A 26,837-nucleotide genomic window follows, 5' to 3' on the forward strand; every position below is an offset into this window, starting at 1 on the left:
ATGTTGGAGGAGAATCTGAAGATTGTGCGTTACTTATCTCTTTCTCTAATGCCTAACACAGTGCCTGGCATACAGTAAGTAATCAATGGATTCTTGTTATGAGAATGAACAAATGAATAAATTTAGTAACCCTTTGTCATCTTTAAAGTCCACTATGAGCTTAGTAACACAAATCACTCCTTAGTAAAAGTTTCCAGCCTTAGCAGATAAGATTAATTTATGCAGCCCTGGTTCAAGTTAACTTAGAAAACAAAAGGAGCAATGAGGAAGTATTTTACTAATGTATTAGAATTCTTTTGTTCCAAGGGAGGAAGAAGCTGGCTATCTCTGAGTTATAAGAAATGGGGTGATATTTGAGGAAGAAAAGCAAAGTAGTTAAAGATAAACAGAGAATAATAATTATATCTTAATGCCATAATTTAATATGTAGTTTTAATAACTGAGTGCATGTATGACATTTACAGAGCAGTGCCTGGCACGAACGCACTCAATACATGGTGACTATCATTGTTATTCTTCAGCATTTTTAATTGCTCTTCAATGATTAAAAAATAAAACTTGACTGGGGGCGGTGGCTCACGCCTGTGATCCCAGCACTTTGGGAGGCCAAGGTGGGCAGATCACCTGAGGTCAGGTGTTCGAGACAAGCCTGGACAACATGGCAAAACCACATCTCTACTAAAAATACAAAAATGAGCCAGCATGGTAGTGGACACCTGTAATCCCGACTACTTAGGAGACTGAGGCTGGAAAATCGCTTGAACCCAGGACACGGAGGTTGCAGTGAGCCGCAATCATGCCATTGCACTCCAGCCTGGGTGACAAGAGCGAAACCCTGTCTCAAAAATAAATAGAATAAAATAAAATAAATAAAACTCAGAAAAATAATAACATAAAGTCATCATTTATGACAAGACCGAAGAATACATGGGTTTGTTAATTTATGAGAAAGGAAAGTAACTAATGGATGATGACAAGACTGACTCTTTATATGTATGGAGTAGCATATACAAGACACACTGTTATGAAAATAAGAGCATAGATTTAAATGTTTTCTTAGTGATGTTCATTCCTTAAAGGATCTCATAGTGAATCCTTTACTAAAGCAAAGAATAATCCTTCAAGGCAATATTAATGCTATAATTTTTGAATATGCTGATTTTTATACATAAAGTCTCATGCAAATAGGATATCTTAAGATAAACGAGCCAAGTGAGGGGTTTCACTCAGGGTCTAGAAACATAAGCACGAATATAACAAGGTCACATAGAAATCAGATATACTGAGTAGTGTTGATTAAGCCATCTCCTTAAGGGAATAAAATTTACTCTCAAAGTACTGGCTGGAGCATTTAGAGATTCATGGGGAACTGACAATCATTTTAGACCCATTTGCAGAGGACAATCCATTTGCCGTCATCAAGGAAGTGATGGGATGGATGGGTGTGGGTCTAAGGTTTCTAATGTAGACTGGTTAAACCTCTACATGGAATATGAATGACTGCGTAGTCTTTTCCTTTCTTGTTTATTAAAGAAACTTGGTAAATGTACAACTTTAAGACCAGTGCTTTCTTCTCCACAACCTGCCCTCCAAAGTGCCTAGTATGCTGACAATCTGAGCCCTTGTTCTTGACAGAAATGCAGTGTCAAGACCCAAGTGATGCCATATGAGGCCCAAATTGGTTTTATGATTGACTGATGTGATCCATTTTATGATTGACTGATGTGATCCATTTTTCAGCTCACATTTATAGAAACCTACCAAGAAGACAGAAGATTCTTTTGTTTCTCAAGAAAGAAAAAAGAAAAGAAATGATAAGACAAGACAAGACTTCTGAGACCTTAGAAAAGAACACATGGACACGGGGAGGGGAACATCACACACTGGGGCCTGTCACATGGTGGGAGGCTAGGGGAGGGATAGCATTAGGAGAAATAGCTAATGTAGATGACGGGTTGATGGGTGCAGCAAACCACCATGGCATGTATATACCTATGTAACAAACCTGCACGTTCTGCACACGCATCCCAGAACTTAAAGTATGATAAAATTTTTTTTTAACTGAATAAGATTTGAAACTCAAAAAAAATTGCTTATGTAGAAAAAAAGAAAAGAAGTTGCTAATCCCTGGCATATAGTATAGATTGGGTTTACTGACAAAGAATTATTCCACTCATTTGCACTTTGTTTTTGATGGGGCTTCTAGAATGTTTAGGGAAAAGAGAAGCACAGACACTGTGCACCTTGATTTCGGTAAAGCATTTGACAAGGTCTATCGTAGCGTCCTCATAGAAACTGTGGACTGGAGCATAGTACAGCTGATAGACTGTTCTTTGAATGGCCAAAGAACATGGGTCTGTGGGCTGACCAGGAGGAAGCCTCTCATATGAATGCTTCAAGGCAACTTGACCTTATCCTGCTGTAATAGTTTTATCAAACATTCAGATGAAGCCTGGATTAGATTACCCAGCAGACTCACCACCACTGGGAAGAGTGATCATTTATAATCTCAATCTCAGTTGCAATAAGGGGACAAGAACAAAAGATGCCCAGGGTACATTAGTAGTTTGGACCCTACAGAGCTATTGTCCAAACCTGGCTGTGCATCAGAAACACCTAAGACTGCGTTATAAAACACAGATACTCAGGTCTTTCCCCAGACTTACTCAACTAGAATTTCAAGAGGTAAAGCCCTGGAATTTGTATTTTTTAAATAAACTACTCAGGTGATCCACAGGTAATCAGCTCAGTACCCTACTTGCAGAACCACTGCCCTAGTGGGATTTAGCAAAGAAGCTTTTCCAAGGTAATAATGACACATTACCCAGTAGTCTGGATATCTTCATGGGTTTTCAAATTATGAGAAAATCCCTCCCTATACTCTGGTTCCATCCAACCTTGATGACTCTCCTGATGGGAGTGGGCAAGGCAGGGAAGAGAAGGAGCACAGGGCTTTGATCAAGCGTGCATAGGCTTTGATGCCAATCAAACTAGGACTTGAGCCTGGGTTCTGCAGCCTACCACCTGTGCAAGGGGGCTCTGTGCTTGCGTTTCCTTATCTTAAAATGTGGGGATTTAATGAGATCACACAGGTAAAGTGTTTGCCTAGCATATAGGTGGCCAGTTGACACCAGCTATTACTATTAATAGGCTGTTCAGTCAACTCCCCATTCTGTGGATCTCAGATCCATAATATTAGCTGAACACACCTACCCAGAGAAGGAAAGAAACTATTAAATCTATAGGATATGAGTTATGTCCTGGCCACTAGGCCCCCCACAGATCTAATCTTATTTCCTTTAATTGTCACCAAAACCCTCAATTTTACAAATGAGGAAGCTGAGGCTCAGAGAGGTCAAATGACTTCCCCCAAGTCACCCAGCTATAAAGGGACAGATATACACCAATAATTTGGCTAATAAACTTATGCTAAGGAGTCCCCCTGGCACTTTTTAAGTGGTTAATATATGGAGTGGAGAAAGCTTTGCCCTTTAAAAAAATCTAAAGAGAGACATTTTGAAACTGCGAGGGAGGGGAGAAGTCACACCACCTACACTCCGTTACCTGAACACTCAGCAGTTAGCCGAGGAAAAGCCCAAAGGGCAACCATTGCATGCTGGTGCCCTCTCTTGCTAGCTCATCACACACACACACACACACACACACACACACACACACACACACACACTTCCCTGATCACCTTATTTAAAATTATAACTCCCCATGACATGCTTATTTCTTGGCCCTGCTTTCATTTTCTTCTTACAATTTCATCACTGTCTCGCATTCTATCATTGTGGTTATTTATCTTGTATACTGTGACTCCTCCCCAACTAGAACATTAGCTCCTTGAGGGAAAGAACAGAAAAGATGTTTCATTATCTTATTTTCTCCCACATCCATACATCTGAAATAGCCTGGCATGCATTGGCATTCAATAAATATTTATGGCAGCAATGAATGGATGAACGAAGAGAAAACATTTCAAAGGGTGTCAATCATAAATGTTGAAAATCATTAAATTTATTTAAATAGCTGCATGTTCTGATTTTTTATTATAAATATGTATTCTTTGTATCATAATAGTTTTTAAAATGGAACCTAAATTGTCCAGGTTATTACTGACTTGAAGCCGAATCAAATCAAAGGGCACACAGCAAAGGGCAATGATAGGACTAAGTTGATCTTCCAGAAGGCAAGTGTGCTGGGCACATTCCACAGGCCCCTCCAGATTCCCTCTTCGCCCTTTCTTACTATGCTTTGTGCCCTAGGACATCCATCTCTTTGAGCTGCATCAACAAGCTCCCTTGGCCTTTGGCTTCTAGTTGGGAAAAGAATGATGTTGGGCTGTTAATTCCCCAGCTCTCACCTTTACTACTGGGTCTCTGCAAATTGACTGTGTCTCTATGGAAGGCCCCAGTGCCTGTCTGTCTGCCACCTTCTCTGCACTTCTGCTCTTTCAGGTTCTATAACTGCCCCCATGCTTGCCTGTCTGGGCCTCAGGCGGTAACAGCCCTCCATTTTTGCACAACCTGGAGTACTTTACTCTCTTTGCTCATCTTCCAAACTCTGCCCACACCTTTTAAAGTGTCCCTTTATTAAATTTTCCTCAATGACTCAGTTGAGGATGCCACTAGTTTCTTTCTGGGTCTCTGGCTGTGCCAGTATGGACAGGAGAAATGCGTTTAAAGTTAGAAGACCTGCATTCTAATACCAGTTTCATGACTGACGTTCTCAAGGCCAACCACCTCTCTGGACTCAGTTTCTTCATCTGGAAATTAGGAAAATCGGGCAAGGCAACCTCTAATATCTTGTGATTTTTAAGAAGCCCTCTGCTCAGAGAACAAAGTAGTTACTTCCCCATCGGCCAGAAAGTATTAACTTGGTCTAGATCCTGAAAAGGGCCCAGTCTTCCAGGAACTTACCACAGTGGCTGCTGCTGTACCACATACAATAAAGCGGAGCTCGCCTATATTAAAGCTGGCAAAACCCAGCTCGATCTTTGCCCTCACTTCAGCTGCGAATCAGCAAGTTCCTGGAAAATTGAAGTTATATTTTTAAAACTATTATAAAACTAATACATATGTATAATAGAAAAATCAGAACACGCAGCTATTTAAAGAGAGAATAATTACTTTCAACATTTATGTTTGATACCTTTCTAGACTTTTTCTATTCATTCATTTATTCCACAAGTATTTATTGAATGCCAACGCTTTATGTAATAGCTTTTAAGTTTAGAATTAGTGAACTTCTGGTTGTACGAAGGATAGTTGTATTATGTTAGGTGTAATTATGACATTATTATTGTCTTTATTTGGAGATTAAGTATGATTTCAGGAGATGTGTATGGGTGCCAAGTTGACAAGGGGTGAACTTGTGATGGTTGATATTAGGTGTCAACTTGATTGATTGAAGGATGCCTAGATGACTGGTAAAGTGTTGTTTCTGGGTGTGTCTGTGAGGGTGTTGCCAGAGGAGGCTGACATTTGAGTTGGTGGACTGGGAGAGGAAGACCCACCCTCCCTGTGGGCGGGCACCATCCAATTGGCTGCCAGCATGGATGGAACAAAGCAGGTGGAAGAAGGTGGGATCACCTTGCTTGCCAAACCTTCTAGCTTCCTTCTTTTTCCAGTGCTGGATGCTCCCTTCTGCTCCTCCTGCCCTTGGACATCAGACTCCAGGTTTTTTAGCCTTTGAACTCTGAGACTTGCACTAGTGGTTTGCCGGGAGGGTCTCTGGCCTTCAGCCACAGACTGAAGGCTGCACTGTCAGCTTCCCTGGTTTTCAGGCTTTTGGACTCGGACTGAGCCGCTACCAGCTTCTCTCTCCTCCAGCTTGCATGGGGCTTCACCTTGTAATCATGTGAGCCAATTCTTCCTAATAAAATCCCTTTTATATATACATATATCCTACTGATTCTGTCCCTCTGGAGAATCCTGAGTAATGGCAAGTATTTGTGTTGCCAAACCAGAACCCTGGATGCCATCTCAATTCTCCACTTTGGTCAAGTATATTAAAAATATCTGAAGAATTATGTCATCTTTGCTCCTGCGTGTGCAGTTTGGACACAGGATACCTAAGTTCCTGGAAGGGTAAATTTTTTTTCAGTCTGTTACGAACAAATCCAACCTTTCTGTCATTGACTTAGCTTCTCTGCCTTAGACATGGGCTCCAGCTTCTGGTGAGGAGGCTTTCCCTACTGCCAAACCAAAATGTCAACAATCAAAACAGATGGGAAATAAAGAGACCTTCCTGGGAAGGGGGTATTGTTTAGCCAAGTAATATTGAAGCTTTTAGAGTAGTGTCTTTGAAAGTCAGGGCAGATCCAAGGCAGTGAATGCCTTCATCTGGCAAGACTAGAAGAATGGATCTGCCCAAGCAGACACAGTGACTGTTGTAGTGGTTACTCACACAGCTGTGGCAGGTTGGGGCTGTCTGACTCCTCCTCTCCCTTCATCTCTTCCCATTCTCAAACCTGTGAAGGAGGATTTTGCTTTGTTTTGAAAAAATACTGCATCAGTGTTATGCTCTCAGAGCACTAAATATCAGCAAGAAACGGATTTCTCCATTTTACAGACACTCTATTTTGAAAAATATTGAAGATCTAGGCTTACCTCCAAGAGACCAGTAAAGAGTCAGCATGACCCCCTAAGATGAAATTACAATGATCACCTTGACTACCCAAGGCCTCCTTAGAAGGTCAAGGAACAGAAAGAGAGGGAGAGAGGAAGACCTCAGGAGAAGTGAGCCCCAGGAGTCCTGCAAAGCAGACTGTGTGGACTGAAAGGCAACCTGCCCTATTTTGCACTGGACTCATCTGTAAAATGGGATGATGGTACCTTCCCCATAGGGCTTCTGTGAGTATTAAATGAGCTAATACATACAAAATACTTATGACAAGGCCTGGCACATAACACACTATCAATATATGTCAGCTATTATCCTCCTCTCCTACTCCTTTTCCTCCTCTTCTACATCTTCCTCCTTCTCTTTGTCTTCACTCAAAGAACTTTCCTGATCTGTCCCTAGGAATTCCATCTTTGTTCTGGTAATCAATGGAGCCTGTACACCCTTCCACATATTACAAGATATATTGATGGTGTTTTCACAGTGACTACATTAGAGATATTTGCAAAGTTATACTTGACTCTGAAATTAGCTTTGATGGGCAATGATGCCATCTCAGACATTCCCCTGTGCCAAATACTGTCACTGAGCAGAGAGTGCAATATGGATCATGGTCAATTTGGTGACTCAAAAGGCATTTTAGGGTCTTACTATCATTCATCCAACAAATATTTATTAAATGCCTGGCATGTTCCAAGCCATGGCAGGAACGCCAGGATGAATCAGACATTGATTTTGTCTTAAAAGAAATTTTCATCAAGGTGAAGAAAAATCAGGTAGATATTTTAAAAATATAGACAGAAAGTGATGTGGGGCACAAGAAAAACACACCTAGAAGGCTGTGCATCCCAGGTGACAAGAGAGAATGGTTTCTGCTGAGAACTCAAAAATAGAGACTGCAGTTCATACAAATGCAGATCACCGATGCCACCATCAGTAGTGAATTGTCTTAAGACAATTACCTCAGACCCAAGTATTTGGTATTTGTCTAGGGGGTTTCATTCACCAGAACTGTCATGCAGGCCAAGTTTGCCATGCTTTCTGCCTTTATATGAGCACCTCCTCTCCCCCACCTCCACCACAACCATTACACACATTGCAGCAAGGCCTCCAGTCTGGATCGCAGCTCATGCTCCTTAACCTTTCTACCTCAATCAAAATGTCCCATCATAGAGACATTGTTCTACAGGGACCCTGGGTAGAAGTGGGCCAGTCTTCAAAGGAGAGATCACCAATACTATGTGCATAATATATTTGACACACGGGACCTCTGAAGTTATGTGGGTATTCATTCTGCCTATGTTTAAAGCTGTAGCCCACAGCATTATAGACACTGAGTCAATGGTAATAACAAATCAATGGGTTTTCACTAGCTTAATCACAACAAAACCTTAATAACTGGCTGGCAACTGCAAAGGCTAATGTGGCTTCAGTTTAGTCATCCCATTGTAATCTCTGTGAATGGCATGGGCTGAAATTGTGCCAAATGCAGTCCGCTCACCAAAACTGGGTGGCCCTACCTGAGAAAGCCATGGAGCTTTGACAGCTAAACTTGGGCAAAAGAATAAATATTTTTAGATAAAATATATCACAAAAAAATAACGGTATTTGTTTCATGTTTTAAGCATGCTAGTTGCAAAGATCCATGCATGTGGCTTTGCAGATGTCTTTCTGAGTTGCATTTGTATCTTTGTTAATATAATATCATCTTACCTTGGTACACCACTATATGTCTTGGCTATATGACATCAGTGTCTTGCACAATGGTATTGTGGAAAGGTACACTGTGCCAACCCACCTACAGCCTCTTCTGAGGGGACCCATCTGCCCACACTTTCTGCCAAAGGGACAGGCCCAGGAAGCCACACTCAGTACCCAGTGCCCCACTTCCTCCATTCATAGATGATTGGTCCTGGCGGGGCACCTGAGCCAATGGCAGACAACCCATAGGCTGAAGAGGGAGGTGCAGACTGCTTTGAAAGATAGACTGGACCAATCAGATTCTCTCTTAGGGCCCTAAACTTGAAACAAACAAATAACCATCAGTTAGTACTGGGAGCAGAAAAAGACATGGCATTTGTTGCTTAACCATAGAAATCAAACATCCATGAACTCCTACTGTGGAACACCTGGGAGCTTCCTTGAATCTAGAAGCACCTTTGAGTTCTGGATTCCTTGAGGCCAGGGTCTGATATGGCTCCTGCTCTTGGATTTGTCATTTTAAAATAATGTAATGTAATACAATATGTGAAATCCCTTTGTCTTGAGTTGGCTTGAATAGATTTCTGTTTCTTGCAACAAAAAATAAAAGCCAGATTAAAATTAGTGGGATATTAACACCTGGTCCCAACTGAGCTCCTGGGCCATAAGGCCATCTGGAGAAATCACAAGAAGCAAGACAAACTGACAATGTCTTAGCCATTACTGGGAAGGCAATAGAAACCAAAAAAAGAAAAAAGGGAACTGAAAACTTTTAAAGACGATTTGGAAAGTTTGTGTGTATGCACCTCCCTGTTGAGTGTGCAGTGACTTGTAGAGCCAGCACTGTGAGCAGAGTTGCCGCTCATGAACGAAACCTAGCATTTGAATGCTCACACTCAAAATAGGCTATGAATGACTGCCGGTTATGAGACATGCTAGATGCACAGGAATCACAAGTGATTGAAGTCAATTCACAAGAAAAATCAGGATGATATTATTTGAAGCAGCCTCAAAAGCAGGTGCTAGGTTTAGGGTGTGTCTACATGACCCTGGTTTTTATTTCCACTCAGCTTTGGAAACTAAATGACACTGCTGTCTATTTAAAACTGTGTCTTATATATGTTAATACAGAGTGTGTCTAAATAAAACATAGTTTACAAATATCTCCACAATGGTAGCATTTCATGGCCAAAGATATTTCATGGCTTGGAGTTAAATACAATTTGGCCTCCATCTAAATGTTCCAGGTGATTTAGAAATTGAATTATCATCACATTTGATCCAAGAAGACATCTTACAAGTTTAAAAACTAAAATTTGTAAATAGGAAGTTTCATGACTTAAATGGAATTTCCTGTGCCTCTGTCATGTAAATTACATCTTCTTGCTATAGGGAAGAAGTATGCTGAAGTGGGTAAGATATGGACGTTGGAAATAGATGGGCTTGAGTTCAGATCCAGGCTCTATGATTTATTAGTCATGTGGCCTTGAGAAAGTTACCCCTGCAGTTTCTTTATTTTTAAAGCTAGGATGGTGATGATAACAGCACATACATTTCAGGATGTTGTAAAGATTAAATGGGTTAATAAACATACATGCTTAGAATAGTGCCTGGCTCATAGAAATATTCTACAAACGCTTGTCACTATTATTGGTAATTCTTTCATTGAACTCACAATGTAAATCATTTAGCCAATTCTTACTGAGTCCATGTGAGTACTGTGCTGGGTGTGTCCTTTTGTAATCCTTTTGAAAAAGCACAGCTCACAAGGATAATAGGAATTCTCGTTCTAAATTTACAGTTGCAGAAATGAGGCTTAGAAAGGAAGTTAACTAACTCTCTATAGCCTGCCTGGTTACTAAATGGCAGGGCTAGGATTAATAAATTCATTCATTTGTGCATTCAACATTTTTGTTTTTCAAGACAGAGTCTCACTCTTGTTGTCCAGACTGGAGTGCAGTGGCATGATCTTGGCTCACTGCAACCTCCACCTCCCAGGTTCAAGGAATTCTCCTGCCTCAACCTCCCGAGTAGGTGGGATTACAGTTGTGCGTCCGGCTAATTTTCGTATTTTTAGTAGAGATGGGGTTTCACCACGTTTGCCAGGCTGTCTCAAATGCCTGACCTCAGGTGATCCGCCCACCTTGGCCTCCCAAAGTGCCAGGATTACAGGCGTGAGTCACCATGCACGGATCAACATGTTGTTATTGAGCGCTAGCTACTTATTATTCTAGGTGCTGGCGTACAGACAGGAACCAAACAGATTAAAATCCTTGCCTCCATGGAGCTTACCTTCAGCTAAGGGAGACAGTCAAAAACAAGGTAAGTCAGTATTATGCATAGGAGATTATAAGGTGGAGTGTGCTAACAAGAAAACTAAGCCAGAAGGGGAGTGGGAATGCGTATGTGTGCGTGTTGAGGGAGGTGGAGTTCACAATGTGATTTTTTGCTAGAACAGGTCACTAGGGAAGGTCTCACTCAGAAGAGGACATTTGAGGAAAGGCATGAGAGGAGAGGAAGCGAGCCATGGGAGTATCTGGGGGAAAGGTTCTAGGCAGCAGAAAGAGCACATGCAAAGGCCCTGAGGCAGGAGTGTGCCTGGCATGTTCCAGGGACAGTAAAAAGCCAGTGTGGCTGAGGCAGAGAAAGCAGAGAAAACAATGGGAGATGAGATCACAGAGGTAAAGGATTGGCTGACATTGGTACTTACTGAAGAAAACCCTTCCCTATGTTCCTGTTAACTGGGGTTCTTCCACAAAGTCAACACATCTAAAGAAGCCACTGATGAAACAGGTTCCCTCTTGGAAAGACCATCTCGCCTTCCAGCCTCTCCATCCTGCAGAGAGGAAAACCTGAGTTTGGCGTTGGCAGTCAGGTAATTCATCAGATCTGGAAACCACCTCATCAGCATTCCCCTGGCCGACTGGAAGCAACCATGACGTTGTGCTGAATGCACTTGCAAAGCTGTGCTGTGGTCTCTCCGAGTTCATCACGGCACCTCCCTATGCAGGAGTTTCAATTCAAGGTCATTTTTGGTTCTTTTCAGTAGCAGACTCAGAACCAGACCTATTCAAGTGTCGGAACGGGGCAGACACATTAATAGCCAGACCCCAGTGGGAGTTCTATTTTCCATTTCCTCCTCCCCCATATTTATTTGTTTCTTCCTCTCCTCTGTGTGGTAAAGGTGATCTTGCATGATATTTTCAGATGAGGCTTAAAAAGGTGGAGTGGAGGATGGGAAGATAACACCCTGAATTGGAGCTCACTCTTTCTCAGTCCCTCAGGGTAGAGTTGGGCTCCCTGGGTTCGAATCACCATTCTATCACCTAGAAGCTGTGTGACCTTAGTCAGGATACTCAGCCTCTCTGAGCCTCAGTTTAAAATTTTGAATTGAGGCCAGGTGCGTTGGCTCATGCCTGTAATCCCAGCACTTTGGGAGGCCGAAGTGGGCAGATCACTTGAGGTCAGGGGTTCAAGATCAGCCTGGTCAACATGGTGAAACCCCTTCTGTACTAAAAATACAAAAATTAGCTGGGTGTGGGGGTGGCACATGCCTGTAGTCTCAGCTACTTGGGAGGCTGAGGTAGGAGAATCACTTGAACACAGTAGGCCGAGGTTGCAGTGAGCTGAGATTGTGCCACTGCACTCCAGACTGGGTGACGGAGCAGGATCCCATCTCAAAAATAAAATAAAATAAAAGTAAAAAAAATAAAATTTTTAATTGGGGATAATGATGACATCTTCCTCAAAGACTTATCATGAGGATTCAATGTGGTCATTTAATTCTGTTTCAGCATTTAGCCAAATTTGGGTGGTATTTCCCTTTTGGTGGGGTACTTTTCATTACAATGAGAAGGATGTCTTAGGACTCCAGCACACTGAGAGGTGGGTGTCCAAAACATGTGGTTGTCTCTGCATTTCCACTCAAAGCAGAATCCAGGTATTTTCCAGGTGCTTCCCTCTCTCTGCTGAAAGTTCACTTCATCTCCATCTGGGTGGTCCCAACCTCCCAGGCTGATAAGCCTCTTGAATTCTTAAGAGCAGACAGAGAGGTGGGCCCTCTGTGGTCTAGGGGAGAAGTGGCCCACTGTCTCAAATGGGAAAGATGTTCTAACTGTGTTTATTCCCTTGCCTGGGACAAAAGCTGAAATTTTCTGGTCTCATGCAGGAAATTAAGGGAAATGTTTGTAAATTCTTTGGAAGGAGAAACATGAAAACAACAAGCAAATATCCTTTCTAGAGAAGGAGATTTTTAGCAAGGGAATTTGCAGAGATTATACCTTTCTTCGTTTAGTGTAACTTACCTTTTGGAGAAAGGGCACCCAGAATTTGGTGAATGTTGTCTAACAGCCACAGCTTATTAACCCTGTGTGTTCCTGTAGACAGGGCAAAAAATTACTACACAGTTATGGCAGAAAGCCTCCCATGACAGGGATAGAGCAAACAGTCAATATTACTCCTGGCAATAAACCAATGAATAAATAATACATCAGGAATAGCTACAGCATTTCATAGAAATGACCAAAGCAATTATCTTAGGATCATTGTAATTAGAAAAACATTCCCATGAAATGTGTCTGTAATTCAGTGATTTAAATGAATAGAATAATGTTTTCTTACTGGCTCAGATTACTACTTTAGAGATAATTTATCACGGTGTCTGATGAAGCTCCAATGGCAGGAAGCCCTTCAGATTATGATTTTAAATTGTTCTGGCCTATTGATGGCGGCAGCAGCTCATCTTGAGCGGCCACTGGGGGGATGCCAGCTGCAGCAGGGGAGGCACAGCTAGGGCTGCACGCTCTGTGGAGTTACCCAGGCCAGGAACAGGTGGGAGTCCTGCCTCCCACCGAGTTGGTAGGGAGGGAGCCCTGTGCTCTCGGGTGCCCCTGCAGCGACCAGCCGCAGCTCTGGACCCAGGCATCTCTCTTCTCTTGGGGCCAGGAAGCCCCCCTTGGCCCTGCAGGCTAGGAAATGTCTGCTGCGGCTCCCTGGTCTCTCCCCACTCCTGGCACCAGCTCTGATTTTGGAGCAAAGTTGTGTCCAAGCTCGTGCACTGTCACAACCTGGAAGGGTGGGGGTGCTCAGGGCAGCACTGACATGCCAGACCCGCATGCCATCCCCTACCTTGGCCCCCTCCGGAATTTGGGTACCAACAGTGCCAGAGGGAGGCTGGGGGTGCTGTAGGTGGCTCAGCGCAGGCCTGTGCCCCTTGGCACAAACAACCAAGGCACCATGGATAGCATGTTGATGGTGAGAGGCAGGCAGGTTCCTGGCCAGAAAGGGGCAGGTCTCTAGTGAAACTCCACCTTCAAGCCAGGGACAGCCTGAAGCCTGGGGACCAGGCTGCCAGTTCCGGGTGTAGTCCGAGGCCCAGAGTGAGAACTTACGGTGCTTTTCCCAGGCTTGCCCATGGCTGCACATGAACCAGTCAGCACACACTTCCCCCCTTCTGAGCCCATTAAAACCCTGGATTCAGCCAGACTCAGACAGAAGTCAGGACTAACAGCTGTGGGAAGGAGCTACCTACTTCCGGTCTCCTTGACTCTTGAGGGTGACCTGCCTGCACGTAGGAGCTACCCACCATGGGTCTCCTCTCCACTGAGAGCTGGACACTTGCCAGGACGACCTGTCTGTGGAAAGGAGTTACCCACTCTGTGTCTCCTGAGAGCTGTTCTGTCACTCAGTGAAGCTCCTCTCCACCTTTCTCACCTTCCGGTTGTCCAGGCACTCCATTCTTCCTGGACACAAGACAAAAACTTGGGACCTATCAAATGGTGGGACTGAAAGAGCTATAATACAAACGGTTAAAACACAACCCGCACTCTCCATGATGAGAGAAGAGCTGTGGCCCTTCAAGGAGTTCAGACCTAGGGGATCCTCAGGCCAGTGTTGTGACACCTTTTTTAGGGCTCTGTGGTTACTGGTGTCTCCAAGCTTCTGGGCACCACCACGTTTCTTGGTGCCCACAATGGAAACCGCTTGCAATACGCCTGGTCCACCATCAGCCTCGCACAGAGCCAGCGCCTGGAGTTGGCCTCCCCACTGCAGCCAGCATGCTGGGCTGTGTGCAGTGGCCAGAACCTGTTCAAAGTCACACATCCCTCACCACTCCGCACATGGCTCCCCCTTGGTAGGTGTGGAATCTGGCCAGTAGCTAGAGCTGAGTGCAGCCTGCAGGGCCAAGTGGTTTGAATGAGCCCAGTGGTCCCGAGGAAAACTTGGGCAAAGGTTCCACTGACCACACAGGTTTCCAGCTGGCAAAGTGACACCCTAAAGATCCTGTGACATTTTCTGGGACACTATCATGACCACAGACTCAGCATCAAACAGTTAAATGACCTTGACAGAAACCCATGAAATGAACTTATCCATATGAAGGATTCCTGCAGGTAAAAAGCCTGCCACGATGTAGATAACCACCTCTGCCTTATCACATTGGAAAATTGTGGCTAAGCTGTGCCAGGATTTTTGTGAAGGCTGAAGCAGAAGACAAAAGAGCCTGGCTTAAAGATGTAGAGACCCACCAATTCCACTCCTACTTCTAAACCCAAAGACACGTCCACCAAAAGACATATGCAAGAATGTCCATAACTGCCCAAACTTGAATCAACTCAATGTCCAGCAATAGTCAAATGGGGAAATTAAACACTCAATGAAAGACTAGTCAGCAATTCAATAATTTAAAAAAAAAAAAACCAGTTGCTACATACAGCAACTTGAATTAATCCCAAAACATGTTGAGCCAAAGAAGCCAGACACCAAAATATATGCACTGTATGATTCCATTGACATAAGATTTTGAAGCAGACAAAACTAATCCACAGAGAAGGAGATCAGAGTAGTGTTACCTTATCTAGTGTGCAGGTAGAGGTTATGGAATTGCAAAGACACGAAGCAGCCTACTGGATGCTGGACTATTCTATATCTTGATTGGAATAATGATTCCATGGGTGTGTATGTATGAAAAACTCACCATCTGCACACTTAATATTTGTACATTTTACTCTGTACAAATTATGCCTCAATTTAAAAATGAAAAAGTAGGAAACAAAAAATTAAATATAGAGGTAAACAGGATGTATGGTTTTCTGGGTGGCTTTTATACGACTCAAATTCAAGAATTGTGGCTCATTTGTAAGGAGAGAAAATCTGAATCCCATACAGATAGACTTGTCCCAGGGTGACACTGTGTTTGTTCAACATTAACCAGCACTATTCAGACTACTGTGCCAGGCAGTGGGCTGGCTGGTGGCAACACAATGGGAAAATGGGACTGTCGTGGACTCACTCAGTAGGAGAAGCAACATTTCAGAAAGAAAACAACACACACAATTCTATCACTTCGAAATGTGATAGAGACTATAAGAAAAAAATATACAAGACACACACGAGATGTTTTACAAGAAAGAACAAGAAGGAAGCCTACTTTTGTTTGGGAAGTCTGGAAAATCACATTTGAATAAAGATGTGAAGGTTGGGTAGGAGTCAGCCAGCAGAATTAAGTGTAACAGGAACACATGGAAGTGGAAGTGTGTGTGTGTGTGTGTGTGTGAGAGAGAGAGAGAGAGAGAGACAGAAAAAGAGAGAGAGAGAGAGAGAATCATGAGTAAAGGTCTTGAGCTGACTGGCCCAAGGAGCTGGGAGAATTCTAGTGTAAATAAAAGTTACTGAGTGGGAGGGAAGGAGGGAGAGAAGGCTGAGGGAGGAAGGTAGACAGGGGCCAAGCTATAGAGCACTTTCCAGGCCATGATTAGGGTTTAGATGAATGCCAAGTATAATGGAAAGGGTCAGAGGGTTAAGTAAGATCTGATTTACATTTAAAAGAGATCACTGGCTTCCAAGAAGATAATAAACTAAAAAGAAATCAGAAGAGTCAGAAGAACCAGATAAGACTATTGAAGTAATCCAGGAAGGAGAAGGCAACTTGAATTAAGATGGCAGCAACAAAAATGGAGAAAGGTGGATGGAAATAAGCTAGCTTTTTGAAATCCTCTTCTGATAACCTAATCTCTCTTCTAAAACTAGCTATTAACTCTAATCCGTGCACGCGCTCTCTCTCCCCCCATCCTCCTGAAACACACACACACACTCACAGTAGACCCTCACCCTCCCACCCACTAGATCCCAACTGTGATGAGAAAGCAACAGCAACGATGCCCATTCAGGGCCTTGCTAGGAATTCCAAGGCATTATTTAGTTCAAGGAACGGAAATCAGGAGTAAATGCTAACATTCATTCAGGGTCACCTGTGTGCCAAGCATTGGGTTAGATACTTTCACATTTTTGTTTTCTTGGATATCAAATTGGGTATTATTATCCTCATTTTAATAGGTGAGGAAATTGCAGCATGAAGAGGTTAAATAATTATTTTATTGCAGCCTCATAGCTATTTTAAATGGCAGAAGTAGATTGATTTCAGAGCCACCTGATTCCAGAAACCACATTCTTTCTACTACACTCTGCAAATGATTCTTTTATCAAAGGTGTATGGCTTTTTAATAACAGACACCAGGAAGAGTAATCCACAGGGATGGCTTATTAACGGTGACATTTAGATTTTCAAACACCTGGTCAAAGGCAGATACCTTTGAACAGCAGTCTTCAGAGCCTCTGGGACACAGCCCCTTAGGCAACCTCGTACTCTAGTCCACTTGTGATTAACTACAAGTCCACCTCCATGCACAGGTGCCCTGGATGCCAGTGATATCTGAGAGCAACCACTAAAGGTCAAAGGTGGCTACACAAATCCCAGTACTTTGGGAAGCTGAGGAGGGCAGATAGCGAGGTCAGGAGATCGAGACCATCCTGGCTAACACGCTGAAACCCGTCTCTACTAAATATACAAAAAAAAAAAAAATTAGCCAGGCGTGGTGGCGGGCGCCTGTAGTCCCAGCTACTTGAGAGGCTGAGGCCGGGGAATGGTGTGAACCCAGGAGGCGGAGCTTGCAGTGAGCCGAGATCGCGCCACCACACTTCACCCTGGGTGACAAAGCGAGACTCCATCTCAAAAAAAAAAAAAAAAAAAAGTGGCTACACAACCTCCAAAAGCAGTGACATCAGAGCTGAGTTCAGCCCAGGTTTGCTGAGGCAGGTAGAGACTTGAATAATACTGAAGTGTCTTAAGTTGAGTTTCGCTATAAGACAGATGGATCTAGCTCCTGCCTTGGAAAACAGCATAGCCTTGTGGGGAGGGAAAGGGTAAGAGTGAGAAGCTCCCCGATTCTAGGCTTTCCTCCTGCTTTAACAGTGACTTTGCCCAATTACCATAAACACATTTCTTTGAGGTGGCCACGTGACCAGAGACACCATATCCTGGGGACTCAGGGAAGAGGGATGAATCCGCTAGGGTTCAATAGGAGAAGCAGGGTCACTCTGAGTGATACAGAACAAGGGATTTGTTATTAAGATGAGCACGATTGTGGGAGCTGGTGAAGGGGGTTATGGCAAGCTGCTTCTGTACCTGGTGGAGGCCTAAAGCTGCTGTAGCTGGGCAGCTCTGGTAATCAGGAAAGAAGGCTGGATCTAATGTGAGGAGAGCAACATTAACTGGAAGCGTGAGAAAAACTAGAACTGTCACCATTGGAAGGTGTCCAGGTTCTTGGCATCTCGAATGAAAAAAATGGACAAAATGCACAAAGCAAGGAAAGAAGCAACAAAAGCAATTTATTAAAATAAAAGCACACTCCACAAGGTAGGAGCTGGCCTGAACAAGCAGCTCAAGAACCTGGTTACATATTTTTCTGACCTTTAAATATTCTCTAGAGTTTTCTCATTGGTTACTAGGTGTACACCCTATGTAAATGAAGTAGCGGCCTGCAACCAGTCTGATTTGTTGTAGAAAGCGACCAATCAGAGGCGAAGTGAAGTTACAAAGTTACACCCTGTGCAAATGAAGACTTGGCCCATGACCAGTCTGACTGATTGCAGGAGGGGACTATCAGAGCTACTTTCAATTTTTCATCTGCCCTGCAGAAGGACAGCGGGGGGGCAGTGCAAAGGGAGTAGCATCTGGTCCTTTTGTTACTTGGGCATGGAAAGTTGGCGTTTTCCATTTGATTTAGTTCTAGGAAGTCAGCATGAATTGGCCTTCCATTTCCTGCCTCCAGGACCTATTCTCCTGCTTCAGAACAATGAGGACAGAATGGACCCCACCTATGCCTCTTATTGCCTCCAATTTTGACAATGTGGGGAACCTGCAGAAGCCAACACTTTCTCCATGAGACTGCATACACAGTAAGTTTGCAACTCAAGAATCTGAAGGAGGAGATTGGGTAGGAGCTGAAGGAATTGCAGGCCCAGGCACTGCTCCATGCCAAGAGGATGAGCTATTAGGTCAGCATGAGCTATGGGGTCTGCCTGACACCTACACCAATCCACAAAGAGTGGCTACTGCTTCCTTCCCTTCTGCCTTCCCAGTCTCATGAACATTTCTCTTGTGGTCAATCCTAATCTACAATGATACAGGGAAGAGAGTTCTGGGAAATATTTCCAACTTAGCTAAGTTGACACAGTACCAAGCCCCTTCAAGGGGAGACCTCTAGAGACAAATAATTATATTAACTAAAGATTTTATGGTACTGGTAGGTGGAAAGAGAATTCCTATGCAAACCTATAGTGCAATCCTGGCCAGATCCTTTGAGAAAAAAACAAACAAACAAACAAACAAAAAAACCACTTGAGCCAGCCATGGTGGCACATGCTTGTAGTCCCAGCTACTCAGAAGGCTCAGGTGAGAAGATCACTTGAACCTGGGAGTTCGAGGCTCTAATGAGCCATGATCGCACCACTGCACTCCAGCCTGGGTGACAGAGCAAGACCCTGTCTCAAAAACAAAACAAAACAAAACAAAACACTTGAAATTCAAGTATGAAGTGGAGGAGAGCTGAAAATCAACTAATAAATCATTAGTGAGTGCCGATTACATGCAAAGCCAAGTCATAGGCATCACTGTAAAGATACAGACAGCAGCAGGATAGGATTCCTGCCCTCAATGGAAGGAAGATGAGGTAGACAAGTGCCACATATGCATTACACACTAAATACTCCACACTCCCGGGGCCTCCTGCAGGATACTTCTAAAGGCTGCCTACTGATTGGTTGATAGAACAGACTTGAGCATTCTCAGACTCAGGTTCAAATTCAGCCTTGCCCTCTACTAGATATATTTGCTTAGTCACTCTGAGCTTCCATTTCCTGGTTCATAAAGTACAGTTAGTAATAATACTAATATAAGTTGGTTTAAAAGGTTAAAAGAGATTTTGCATGTGAAGCACTGGCACACAGCAGGTATTCAGGAAGTGGTAGATATTTTATTGTTTGTCATCATCATCCCTGTTCCTTTTTAGACCAAAAGCCTACCTGAGTAGATGTATGACTTTAGTGTCAGGGACCTATGAGCTTGCAAAAATACATATATGTGTCTAATCTCTTAACGATCAGCAGTTCGGATAAGTTGATGTGTTTCCCATATTTACATATTCATTCAGTAAATAGTAAGGGCCTAATACTATGCAGGACACGTGTGTCCAAACCGCATTCTAACGGCACAGCAGTACAAGTCAGGGAGCTACAAGTCTCAAATGGCTCAGGCAAACAACATTCTTAGGAGATGAAGTTCAGCTCAGCTCAGCAAATACATCCCGGAACTTGAAAGAAAAGGAAGAGGGGTTGAAAGAAAAGAAGCCTCCCTGTCGCTTGTAGTGGTCAAGGAAGATTTCAGAGAGCAAGTGGCATTGGGGTTCAGCTTGGAAGAATAGGCAAGGTTCATGCCAGGAGGCAGGAGGGCAGCATTTCTGGGGCAGTGGAGGCTGGAAAGCCCCTGATGTAGTCACAGGGTAGCAGGGAGAGGAGAGTGGGCTTGTAAGGTAGTAAGTAGACCAAGAAGTAGACTGTGCAGGGCTTTGAATGTCAGGGTCAGGAGTTCAGACTTTGTATGGTGGACAGCAGGGTCATTGAAGGTTTTCACAGAAGGGGCACAATGGAAGCCAAGTTTTAGGAAAACGAAGGTGGCAGAAGTCTATTGTCTGTAGAGGATTGAGGAGAGACTGTAGGCAGGAAGGCTGACTGGACATCCTGTCACAGAAACTCAGAACTAAAGAGAGGTCCAGTAATGAGACACTGAGAGTGCAGGGAGGGCTGCAGGGACTCGTGGGAAGGGAGAAAGCAATGCTCTTGGTGCCTGCTTGCACATAAGGAGTGACTAAAGGTGTGTGAGATGAGCTGGAATTCCAAGCCTGGGCAGCATGAACAGAAATAGGAAAGCCGGGGCTGGGGTGTGGGAAAGAGAAAAGAGGCTGTGTTCTACATGGAGAGTCACTGAGGAGCCCTGAAGGCACAGGCAAGAGATGAGGGCAGACGAAAGATCGGGGGTAACCTCCAGAGAAGGGCAGACTGAACTCGGAAAATGCCTGAATATAGGAGGGGCAGGAGGTACCAGAGAAAGAACAGAGGCCTGGCCTCCTGGGAAACCTAATGAAACCTTCGAATTGCTGATGGAAGACAGTGAAGACCTCCAATCCTTATAGCTCTTCCTGATCCACTGGTGCTTGTTTCTACAAGAGAAACATCACATTGCAGACCTGCTCAATGGCTAAAGAAAAGAAAAAACTCAGACCATTCCGAAAGAGAGAGAGAATTCCCTCAGAAAGAGTTGAGCTATCGCCCACATCGTGGTCATGATGCTGCCTGTGTCAGGGTCCCTTGAGAATCAGACGGCGCATTCAAAGTGTTGAAGAGTGATGATGCAGAGGCCATTTGCAGAGTCAGGCACCGAGGACCAGCCACATTCATACATTGTCATCCTCCTCATCCCGAAGGGGAGCAGAGGGAATGGAGTTACTTGAAGCCTAAAGAGGGCCAAAGGGGTAGAACCAGTTGCCCAATCGGAGTGGTGGCTATAGGAGAACACAGCTACTGCCCAGAAGAGTAAAACGAATAAATACCCCAATGTTTCTCTCCTCCCACCTCCCTATTTCCTATAAGCACTTCTCATTAGCCAAACCACCCAGAAGCCACAAGACAATGAAGTCTAGCCAGTGCAATCTGCAGTGCTCAGTCTCCCAAGGTACAGAGCAGGTCAGAAAAGTGTGGAGGATGGATCTTGGGGAGAAAATGGTGAATAATGAGAACATTGGCCCATTTTCTTCCCTAGTTCAAAGTTCTACTTTAAGCAGAAGTAGACATGCTTACTTTTTATTGTAAATGATACACATTTGGATGGCATTTTATGATTTCTAAAGTATTGCATATAGATTCTCCTTTTTGAGCTACATAGTATCCCTATGAGGTAGAAAACACCAAGTTATTTATGTCCATGAAACTCTGAAGTCCAGAGACATTAAATGATTTATTCGAAGTCACACAGTGAGTGAATTGTGAAGTCCACACTAGAAATAATGCCCTCTAATTCTTAACCCACTGCTCATTCCCAGGTGTGAAATTAATCTACCTGGGAAGGTGCCCCTGCTGTAAAAGACAATAGGACACAGCTGTCCAGAATGTGGCATGTCTTGTGGCCCTGGTCCAGTTGGGTGCACAGGGCCGTCCTGAGTTGTTTTCAATAAGCAAATATTCCTGACACTTCAATTATCCCAACCCAAACAATGAATATACTGTGCAAGAGGCTTCATAAATTTCATTCAGTTGGATGCAATGAGAATAATATAAGTCAAAGCTTTGTGTGTATTCCCTCAAAAAAGAAAGAAAGAAAGAAAGAAACCACGCAACAAAACAGAAATTGTTGTAAGGAAAACATCTAGGCTAGAAAAAAGAGGCAACACAGGCTCTGTGTTCATCTCTATCCCCATCTCTCTGCAGAGAAAGTGTCTTCAGTCAGGAACCCCAGTCTCTACAACTCAAAGCAGGAATATCAGCCTTCTTACACTTGGACAACTCCAAAATTGTGTGATTGGTAAGTTTTTTTTTAACGTTCCTGTATTTGATGTCTTCTCCTCCTCATGTACACCCTCCTTGTCCACTTCCTCTACCGTACTGTCGTGGGCTGAATTGCATCCTCCTCTCCTCCGGCAAAAGATATTACTAAAATTCTAACCCCCAGTACCTCAGAATGTGGCCATGTTTGGTAATAGGGATGTTAAAAAAGTAATCAAGTTAAACTAGGGGTGTTACAATAGGCCCTAAGCCAATATGACTCATGTACTGTGAAAAGAGGAAATTTGGACACAGAGATGGACACATAGAGGGAAGACATGCATAGAGACATGGAGAACACACCCATCGACCAACCAAGGAATGCCTGAGGCTACTGGGAGCTCAGGGAGCCCTGGAATAGATCCTTCCCTGGAGCTTTCAGAGGGAGTCTGGTCCTGTGGACACCTTGATCTCGGACTTCGGTCTCCAAAACAGTGAGATAATAAACTTCTGTTGTTCTAAGCCACCCAATTTGTGGTACTTTGTTTACAGTAGCCCCTAGGAAATTAATACACCCACTAAATGTATGCACATTTATATCAAAGATATAGCCAGGAAAATGGTAGTTATTTTCCTGGCAAAACTCAAGGTTTCATACAAAAATGTCCAAAGAAAGTGCTGGAAAAGGTTTATTTAGATTACACATTGATCCTCTTTTCTAACTCTGCAGAACAGGAGTGGATTAGGTTTTGTGACAATATCTGATGCGTTGGTACCAGAATTAATTATGATGCATTTGGTTCCAAGTAATAGTATATCCATATTAAGACGGTTTAAACAATGAAAGCAACATCTTGGCTCCCATATCTGAAAATGTAGATGTACTCTGGGATTTAAGCATGATTTTGTCAAGGCTCTAGATTCATTTCTCTGTAATTCTCTTCGTCTTGCCTCTTTTGTGTGTTGATTCCATCCTCAGGCTGGTTTCCCTCATGATAGCAAAATCATTGCAGTGGTTCCGGCATGCATGTCTGACTCCAACATTTCCTGGAGAAAGAATGCCTTTATGCCCTAGATTTTTCAGCAACAGTCCCAGATGTGGTGCTGATGATTCCATTCCTAACCAGTCCTAGGGGAAAGTCAACCACTGACTGGCTATGCTTCACTTGTGTGGTCCAATCACTGTGGCAAGATGCTTGAATTTTCCTAATGGCTTGGACCATTCAGGGCCTCCTGCTGGAGGCAGGGATGAGTGACCAGATATCCAGGGCAACCTTGAATGGAAGATGATCAAAATGAACACTGAGGAAGCACCACAATGTCCAGTCCAGAACTAAACCCTCTGCATATTGCAAAGTCTAATCTTGTCAAGATCTGATTGTTAGAACATTAGCTTGAGCTAGACCCACCTGCTTAAATGTGGAATCTAGAATATGAAGATTTCATTTCATATCTGAGAAGGGCCTATAAGTTGAGGAGGTGAGATTATATTTATTTTACTTATCAGGCACTGTTCCAGTTACTATGGCTACATCAGAAGTTACCTCAAAATGTAGCATCTTAGAATAACAATCATTATTTATTATCTCTCCAGGTTTCTGTGGATCAGGAATTCAGGTTGAGAGTAATCAGGCAGATGTAGCTCAGGTTCTCTCTGGTGGTTGCAGTCATTATTAGGTGGCTGTGGCTAGGGTCATATCAAAGGTATCATCACTAAATGTATACACATTTATACCCAAGGTGACACTTCACTGGGGACTTCAACAGCTGAGGCTTCTTGGACTTCTCTATTCCTACATTGTCTCTTCATGTGATCTCTGAAGCATGGTGGATTCAGGAATAGGACTCCCAAGAGGGTGTGTATGTGTGTGTGTGTGTGTGTGTGTGTGTGTGTGTGTGTTTTATCTATCTCTATCTCTCTCTACACACACACACACACACACACACACAGAGAGAGAGAGAGAGAGAGAGAGAGAGAGAGAGAGAGAGAGAGAGAGAAAGAGACAAAAGCAGGTGGGTCCTTATCAGCTTACATGACCTACTGGTAGAAACCAGCAGCTTAACTTCTGCAACAAACTGTGCATCAGGGAAGTCACAAAGTCCTTCTGGGTCCAAGGGGAGAGGAAACAGACTCCTCCCAGAATAGAGAGTGGCAAGGTTCTAGCAGAGCACATGGGACCAGAAAATTACTGTGTCCCCATATGAAAAATACTATCAGCCACACACACTTATAGCATTTATATACCATAGACTGTTCCAAGTGTGTTACGACTACAAACTCATTTAATGGAATAGGGTACTAGACTTCCTTTTATAGATGGCAGATGCTGTGTGTGCCCCACCCACATCTTTTTGGCCCTCATCATTTCAGCACCTACCAGTTCATCTTCCAAATGCAGGATCTTGGCCCGAGAGCTTCCACTGGCCTCTGGAGCCTGGTGTGTTCTTGCATGCAGCAAGCCGGATGTATTGGGGAATAGATTTCCTCTAGGAGCAGCTATCACCAAATAATTGGCAGGAGTTGGTGTATAAATGCCCCGGCTCCCTTGCCCTCTGGTGGCAGGATGGGATTTGATTCTGAGGCATGTGCTCTATGCTGACTTCCACAGTCCCCCATGGGATAAGCTTCAGTGGTCCACAGTGGCAGCTTTCTTGACAATGCAACTCCATCATCTGCCTTTCTTTCCCTGTCTTCTTCCTACCACCACGCTAGTGTTTCCTGTTACTACCAAATAACCTACTTGGATCTGAACTTTTCTGGAGGAGCCCAAACCAAGACTTTTAACTTGCCCAAGATCACTCAGTTAGGAATTTGAACCCAGATTATAATTGTAGGTAGCTTTGAGAGGCACTTTCTTAGCACCTATTAAGTGACATTAGAGAAAAGGCAGTGCCGAAGAGCCCAGGAAAAGGAGGTAAGATACCTCCAATCTAGACTTGGGATGTTCCAAAGTTACAGCCACCAAACACTTCTTGAGCTTATACTATGAGCCAGGCATTGGGCTACATGCTAGGGGACCTTGGCTCACTGATTCTGGGATGGACATAACAATTCTTGACCAAATTCTCCCTCTTAGCTGTGATGAAAAATGTCATAAAACTTTTAGATGAGAAAGCTCTGCTCTAGTATAAGATTCATTTTGCTAACACTGCTTCTGGGACTTCAGCATGGGCCGCTGGGATGGGGCTAGAATGAGCGTATTAGCTGGGGCTGCCATAACCAAATACCATCAACTGAGTGGCTTAAACAACCGAAATTTATTCTCTCACAGTTCTGGAGCCTGGGAAGTTCAAGGTCAAGGTGCTGGCCAGTTCAGTTTCTGCTGAGAGCTCTCTTCCTGGCTTTCAGGAATCTGTATTCTTTCTGTGTCCTCCCTTGATGGAGAGAGGTCTCCCTTCCTCTTTTTATAAGGACATTAATTGTGTTGTATAAGGGCCCCACCTTATGACCTCACTTAACCTTAATTAGCTCTGTATAGGCCCTTGCTACAAATACAGTCATATTGGGGGTTAGGACTTCAATATATGAATTCTGGGGGGACATAATTCAGTCCATAGCAGTCAGGTTCTAGTATAGTTTTCTGCAGGGGTTCATACCTGCAGAATAAGCTTTTAGCTTTATTTTATTTAGTTAGCAATCATTATCCACAGCAAGTCGAGGGTGGAAGCACTTTTGACTACAAAAAATACTTTTAAAGTCTAAAGAGCATAAATATTGTGTGACTGGATGGGCCAGTGCCCTGTCTTAAGGAAGCCCTGCCAAAGGCCTCCCAGGGCAATTCATGCCGCTCCATTCATGGGAGGCTGCAGTCCAACATGTAAGTGCCTTCATTAAATCCTCTCCCACTTTTTCTCAAACTCAGGGGATTTTTTTGTTTTTTGATTTTTTCCTAAGAACAAGCTGTCTCTTTATCTCCCTGAACTTCTAGGTAATACCTGTGTCATGAAAATAATCTAGATTGAAGTGTGCTGCTTTGGCCAAATAGCTGAGTTTCACGGCAGCCAGCTCAGCCAGCCTAGTTTTGGGCTTTAAACAAGGAACTCCAGTTATTGAATCTAATCTTTCTCCCTTTTCTCTGTCTTCATAGGCAAATGGACAATCATCATTTTTGTTGACAGAACACCTGTTAGGTGTAAGGCACGGTGCCATATGCTTTCCTTGGGGCTTCCCTTCAGGCAGCTAACAGAAATAAGAAGAAAAGAGGTGAAAAAGACAGTGTGATAAGGCCATAGTGGTGGATTGTGGATGTCCTGTCCTGTATCCACCTGAGTTTACTTGTGAGAGAGCCTACACAGCATGCTGGCAACTTCCCCCTCACTGACTCAAATGTTAATCTCCTTTGGCAACACCCTGACAGACACACCCAGGATCAATACTTTGTATCCTTCAATTCAATCAAGTTAATACAATTCAATCAAGTATTAACCATCACACCTTCTAAGCCATCATCTCCTTCTAATCCTCCCATAACAATGGGTATAAGTTATGAAGGTGGGTTAGAAACTGGTACCTATCCCTCATTAAGTTGCCAGATGTATTTAACAGCACCCCAAAGTCAACATGCCCCAAGTCAAAGTCTTCTTTACCCATGAAATAAGCTGGTTTGCTACTTCCCTACGTCTCTGAATGGGTC

The 26,837-nt window shown here is 43.6% G+C and overlaps 1 protein-coding gene across 1 annotated transcript; it reads left to right on the forward strand.

Annotated features, from left to right (window-relative positions):
• LOC105466228 (talanin) lies at positions 1–26,387 on the forward strand. Its single transcript, XM_071068712.1, is given in 8 exon segments — positions 1–74; positions 10,566–10,653; positions 11,092–11,356; positions 12,126–12,216; positions 16,036–16,043; positions 22,178–22,247; positions 24,507–24,521; positions 26,312–26,387. Coding segments are annotated over 8 exon segments (687 nt in total).
• The last annotated feature ends 450 nt before the right edge of the window (positions 26,388–26,837 follow it).

This window comes from Macaca nemestrina, chromosome 9, assembly GCF_043159975.1.
Source record: "Macaca nemestrina isolate mMacNem1 chromosome 9, mMacNem.hap1, whole genome shotgun sequence".
Classification (NCBI taxonomy): domain Eukaryota; kingdom Metazoa; phylum Chordata; class Mammalia; order Primates; family Cercopithecidae; genus Macaca; species Macaca nemestrina.